Source organism: Glycine soja, chromosome 6, assembly GCF_004193775.1.
Source record: "Glycine soja cultivar W05 chromosome 6, ASM419377v2, whole genome shotgun sequence".
Classification (NCBI taxonomy): domain Eukaryota; kingdom Viridiplantae; phylum Streptophyta; class Magnoliopsida; order Fabales; family Fabaceae; genus Glycine; species Glycine soja.
In genome coordinates this window covers 28,439,193-28,445,674 of record NC_041007.1, presented here as the reverse complement: position 1 = coordinate 28,445,674, position 6,482 = coordinate 28,439,193, and the positions used below count along the sequence as shown (strand labels likewise).

The window sequence follows — 6,482 nt, the reverse complement described above, 5'->3', positions numbered from 1 at the left end:
TGGGTCGTTACAAACCCCAAGGTTTTTATGCCATACCAGTGATTTTTTTTATAGACAATAGACAAGATACATTTTAATATGATAACTCACCAAGTCTAATCTAGAGACCTTAGTTTGTTTAGTATGGTTTGGAAGTGTCCAAACATACACTGCATGTCCTCACCTTCCTCCATAGTAAACAGTTAATACTTGCACATGAGGAGACTCAACTTATTCCTCTTTACCTGTGATGAACCTTCATATGTTATGGCTAAGGTGTCCTAATTTGCTTTGCACTTATGCAATTGTGGACTTTTGTATGTTCTTCTTCAAAGAGAGCACACAATAGAGCATTGTGAGCTTTAGAGTTGAGCATAAATCTTTGTTTTTGCTTTTTCATTTGCTTCTGGGGATTTCATTTAGCTTAACATCAAATGGAATATGATTTCCATTTTTCACAACATCCCACATGTCAATTTGCATGGATTCAAAATGCACAATCATTCTTTCTTTCTAGTATTCATATTTGATCCCTTTGAACAAGGGAAATTTATTGGAAGAGTAACCTTTTTCCATTTTTTTCTTTGACTAAATCATTTCCTTTGTATTGTTAAATACTTAATCAGAGAGGCCAAAGTCTGATGCAAACTGAAATATCAAAGAACACACACTCAATAAAGTGAATAACAAATAAGCTCAAATAAACAAATTAACTTTGCTAGGCAAAGGATGAACTATTTAAGTGCAAAGTATATCGTCCAATGAATTTGACAGAGTTCCACTTCTAAGTTTTCTTGCTTTTTTCCTCTTAATATCCTTGTTGTTGAAATGCAAAGCTTGAGTTGCCTTTTATAGACTTCTATGAAGTATCTGTTACAGGATCAATGTTGGTTTCTTGATATGACTATTGTTTCACAGTTGGAGGCAATGCTATGTGTCACACTTTTGTTGGAGAGAAAAAAATATGGTATAGACAAATGCATGTGCTCCTTTTCCTTAGCGAAAACAACCCATGAGGAATATTTTGTTAATTCCTTGTATTTCCTTATATTTCATCATTTGTTAAATTCAAATGTTAGAAATTCAAAATAAGAGATGCAAAAATGAAATTTTGTAAGATAAGTTCGTGCACTTTCCTTTTTTGCTAACATGAATATCAGTACAATGGTGAACATCATTTATACTTAGTATAAAATAAAGCACATAAGTGATTTAAGTCCATTGGACGCGAATAAAACAACACAATGTATGAACACTAGTTTTTCACAAATAGTGAATGCTAGTTAATTTAACAGTGCGTTGGACGCTAGATATAATCTTAAATAAAACTATTTCCACTAGTGACTGGACACACACTTGTAAAGTTGTAGAATGAGAAATAATACCAAGTGTACTCGTTATGTAATAGGTCATATTCACTTAAGAATAACTCATTAGTTCATCAATAATATATACCTTTGTAATAATAAAAATCCAGGACAAGAATGGATCGTTCAAACTTAACAACTAATAATTTCTCAATAAACACCGCCTTCTTCTAAAATCATAGGAAAAATAGATGATCCATATTGGAGTATCTCTCCAAAAGGATGATGCATTGCTCATGTAACAATACTTTTTTTTGTTAGCAGGGGTAGTGTAACAATGCTAAGACATAATTTAAAAAAAGACTTGTTAATTGTGATTTAAGTAACGATTTTATTATAGTCAATCTTCTTATTGATTGTAACTAAAAAAAAGTAATTATATCCTATCTTTTTTAATAATTGATTCTCACATTTCACCAAAATTAAATTAACAAAGAGAAACTAAATGATTGGATACAAGTGATTAATGTGCTAGAGTTAAAGTTGAATCGTTCAAGTACTTTCCGAGTTCGATTCTTGACAGAAACAATTCTTGACTAGACTTCACTTACCTTCCAGTCGAACTCCTAATTAGTCATGACCCCTTTCTCTTGATGAACCGGAGGATTAAGAAAATAAACTTGAGAATAGAAGACAATGTCGGTATATTACTATTAAACTCATTAAAAACAAATCATGGACCATTAAATTTTTAACTTTTTTGGTGAACTTTATCAATATACTTAAATACGATTTATGGTGACTGATACAACAAAGAATGGGTTTATTCTTGAGATTTGACTTTGGTGTTATCTTCATGTCTTTTAGCTAAGTAAGATAAAGTTGATTTCGTGAAGAATCAGTGAATGTGTGATTTTGTGTGTGAATCCTGATTGCAATACTCGGTAAGTAGAAGAGAAACAGGGTTCAACAGTCAAAGGGAATAATCTATTTGTTTTAGATTTATCTATAAATTACAGTCTCTGTGATCTGCACGGAGAGAGAGAAAAAATGGAAATAACATTAAGCATCAAATTTAAAACAAAATAAATATAAAGCAATGAATAAAAAATAGGCCATGTAGTTCCCCTGCTAAACAGATTTAATATACATAGCGATCACCCTACAATAAACTTAAAAAGGCCTTTGTTTGCCAAGGTAGATGAGCAAAAATAACAGAACATGCCATTAAATAATGACATCAAATTTACAAAATTTCAGTGACACTGCTCGTAACCCAAGCTTAATTAACCTAACAAAGAATGGGCTTGTTGATAGTTATGAAGCAGTACAAGATAATGCTGTGAAGAGACTGCTCCCAAGACAACAATTAGGTGACATGGGTAGAAAAATTAATGGAATTCTCTATATTGATCGCAAAATGATGAAATGAAATGATATCTTTTGTACATTGTTTTCCCTCAAAGCCCCTTAAGCTGAGCAGCAAGGCCTGTCATAGAAGTCCACTTCTCAAATGCGGTGGCCGAAGAGACGAAGGCAATTTTGGAGGACTCAACATCATTCTTAGAAACTGCTTAAAACCGGAAGTGTCAGCATATGCTCCAAAGTTTATCAATTGACTACACATAAGAACATATCTATCATTATATAATAGCACAGCATGATTTCCTTTGATAGCTGATGCTATGATAGTCAATGTGCATGGCTTAAATTGTGATTGCAGTTGCAATTGTGTTGTTGATAGGCTCAAAGAGCTCTATTCTACTCTACCAAAATTTACCATTAAAACTACAAAGAAAAGCTAATAAGATAAACATTCATATTTTTCATTGATGATAATAGCCAAATGAGGGATACAATATATAGCCTAATGGTTGTCAATAACAACCATACAAGTGTCCTCATTTAACTTTAGAAAATATAAAATAAAACTGAATAATATAAGGATAATATCTAAGTTTCTAATATTTAAATACCTATTTGGGCCTCTCCAGGCCCATTCTATCAGTTGTGGTTGCTGAAATCTCAGGCAAATGCAGCCAATACGACCGCAGTTATGGAGACCTCAAAAAGCCACAATATTTTGTAATCACAATTGCAGTTTCAGATGGCAATTTAAAATTGAGAAAATGAGGCGCACACACATGTGTGTGTGTGTGTTTGTTATGAATTTGACATGAATCGCACCTGATGAAATTAGTGAAGCTAATGAGGAGTTGAATGAGTCTACCTCAGTCTTCTCTTCAGGACTGGAGCTCAGCTGTTAAAAGGATACTTAGAAACTTTGACATCTAAACCTCCAGAGGCAGGTAGAGAAAGATTGGAAACAAGATAAACATGAAAATATGTCCTAAGCTCAATTTTCAAACATTCAGATGGAGATTTAAGAGTTTGCTCTGTTATTTAGTGTATTCATTCCCTTGTGGGAGGTACCGATTTAGAAATTTCTTTTGTCAATGTGTTTCAATCTCTGATGCATGAAACTGAAATTGAAAGCAACAATTTTCTCACATTCTGAAAAATCAAAATCTGATGCAGCAATAGTAGAATTTACATATCAAGGAAATAAATTTCCACCAGTTACCTGATTAATGGAGTAATTGGCACATAGTTTGTCATTTCCTGAAATTATCATGGTTTTAAGATCTTTTTACACTGCAATACACTGGTACACAGGTAATTTTTCATGGTTCCTGAAATTATCATAATTTTAAGACCTTTTTACACTGCAATACTCTGGTATACAGGTAATTTTTCATGGTTCACATAGTTGCTGAGTGAACCTAGTAGCTATGGCCATCACCATAATCTAGAGAAGGGTTTTTTATTTTTTATTCCAAGAATTCAGGATGAAATATTTAGTTAAAGTATAATTCCGAATGAATACCGTTATTTCACTCATATTCAAGAATCAAACTTACTTTATTGAAGGCTATATTAGCCCTTTGGACCCAATCTGCGTCCGCGTTTCCTCCAAGGACAGAGCCAGCAGCAGATAGATCATTCTTTTCAAGTGCTTGACCAACCGTGCTTAGCTTGTACACCAGATCTTGAAGATACCCTGCTTACAAATTCCAGTTTTGGTTAGTAATGTCACTTTGAAGCCATCCAACAACAACAATCTACTCTTGTACTATAAATCAGAATACACAACTTGGAAAGTGAGACTCTCATCTTCCCTACTCTCTCAATTAGACATTCTCAAGGTAACTTTTTTTCTCTTTTGGAGATACATTTCACATACTACATCCAGCTAGTTACAAAAAAAATTCAATTATCCCAAACTATCCTTCTTTTATCTTTATCTTGGTACTTTGATTTCTTAATCACATATCTCTTTCAATCTACCCTTTTTCATTCTCATCTCCTAAATTAAATTTCAATAGTTTTATTTTCCCTTAAATTATCAATAGTTAAAAATAATGTTATAATGTTATATCACAGTAAATTGTTCATTATAATATAAATCTAAACTAATATTTATATATTAAAAATATTTAGTAATATTGAAAATGCCTAAATAACAGCCAATCAATCAGTAGCAAGGGAATATAAGTTCATTAGCTCTGTCCCTCATTCTGGAGATTACTGTGGTTGGGAGTAGCAAATGATCCTAAGGTAATGCGTCCTCTTGAAATCTCAGTTGTATTACATTAAATTAAATTACTGAATAATGCTGAGCCTAAGCCTACAAACAAACCCAGCAAATAGAGGCAAACAATTTGCATTTAAGCTCAAAACCATTCACAATAAAATGTAACACAAACAAACTTTTTGGGCCAAATTTGTTGGTTAGAAATCCTCAAGATATAGAATAGATTACAGCACTATAGCCCCTTCAGGGTTCAGACTCTCAAACCGACTAATATCACTATAATTTATTCCTTGAATTTGAGGGATGTACTTTTTTTGTTCTTGAAATTAAAAATGTTTTTTTAGTCTGAATTTTGACATATTATTTTTTTTAACCTCACATAATAAATTGACATTTTATAACAATTTTTTAATGCTTTGTGGTTATTTTAAAATACAAATTTAATCAGCTAAAAAATAAAAATTAATTTATATCAACTAAAAATAACCACAAAGTGTCAATTTAGTATGTAAAAGACTAAAAAGAACAATTTATCAAAATTTAAGGATAAAAAAACAGTTTTAAATTCTACAGACTAAAAAAAACACACACCAAATTCAAGAAATAAAACAGGAATTAAGCCTAAATTTATTTGCATTCTAATCAACCATGCCCAATTGCCCGTTAGCATAAACTTTAATATTTCATAGTAACAATTACAACTAATATGATAAATGGCTATCTTTAAGTGACAATGAAGTGAAAAGCAAAGAATGCGTGCAGTAGTGGACCTGTTTCTTGTTTGGAAGAACTGATCACACCTTGCTTCTCAAGTCTCTTCTTTCTGTCACGCTTTACTTTCTCCAAGAGTTCTTCATCATCATCAGCCTCAAGTATTGCTGCATTTGCATTCTTCTTACTAGCCAATGAAAGCACGAAGCTGGTGATGAAGCTGATGGACAAGCCTCTCTTTGTCACAACAATTGGAGAGTGTGGAGGGGCTGGTTGGTTTGCTGCTTTGCAAAGAGTTAATTCCCTCTTCACTGTGCATTTCATTATGGGATTGTAGTAAACATATGTTGGTGTTACAAATGATGATGATGAGAATGAATTAGTTAGTAGGAAGGGGTTTGAGGTTGAGAGAATATTTGTTGCCATTTTTTCTCTTTCCAAATCTTTCTTTGTATTTTGTTTTCTTATTTTCCTGGTTTTTTTTGGACAGCAAAATTCAAAGACCACGGCAATTTTGATTGAACCTTTTGAAGAGGATAAGGTTGCAGGATTATGTAATCTGATCCAGTCATTTTTAAGATCCTGAGGGGGCATTGCAGTCGTATTGAATATTAACCGTATTAAAATCAACATTGCAATACCATCCGTTGTCGCTGTCGCATATTGAATATTATTGATCCATATATATAATTTTATTTTATTTTTAAATATTTATAAAGTATTATGAAATTTTTTGTCTAAAAAAAAGTATTGTGAAAATTTGTGTTTAAAATTTTAATGAGATTTTTATATTAAATTTAAATTCTTTGTAATTTTGAAATATGAAATGATATTTAATTTAACTATTTTGATAAGGTTGAATAACGAATTTAAGCAAATTCGACCCAACC

At 32.0% G+C, this 6,482-nt stretch overlaps 1 protein-coding gene across 3 annotated transcripts; it reads right to left on the bottom strand.

Annotated features, from left to right (window-relative positions):
• Nucleotides 1-2,360: 2,360 nt before the first annotated feature.
• On the bottom strand, nt 2,361-6,132 carry LOC114416758 (thylakoid lumenal 16.5 kDa protein, chloroplastic-like). 3 transcript variants are annotated; one of them, XM_028381749.1, is made up of 4 exons: nt 5,652-6,128; nt 4,208-4,347; nt 3,474-3,546; nt 2,361-2,856 (listed from the first exon to the last, which is right to left on the bottom strand). In XM_028381749.1, the coding sequence occupies exons 1-4, from the start codon at nt 6,016-6,018 to the stop codon at nt 2,747-2,749; spliced, it is 690 nt and encodes a 229-aa protein (XP_028237550.1). In that variant the 5' UTR covers nt 6,019-6,128; the 3' UTR covers nt 2,361-2,746. The 3 variants fall into 3 exon arrangements, with proteins under 3 accessions (XP_028237550.1, XP_028237551.1, XP_028237552.1); XM_028381750.1 differs by having other exon boundaries at nt 2,387-2,905; nt 5,652-6,130; XM_028381751.1 differs by lacking the exon at nt 3,474-3,546 and having other exon boundaries at nt 2,387-2,856; nt 5,652-6,132.
• Between the last annotated feature and the right edge of the window lie 350 nt (nt 6,133-6,482).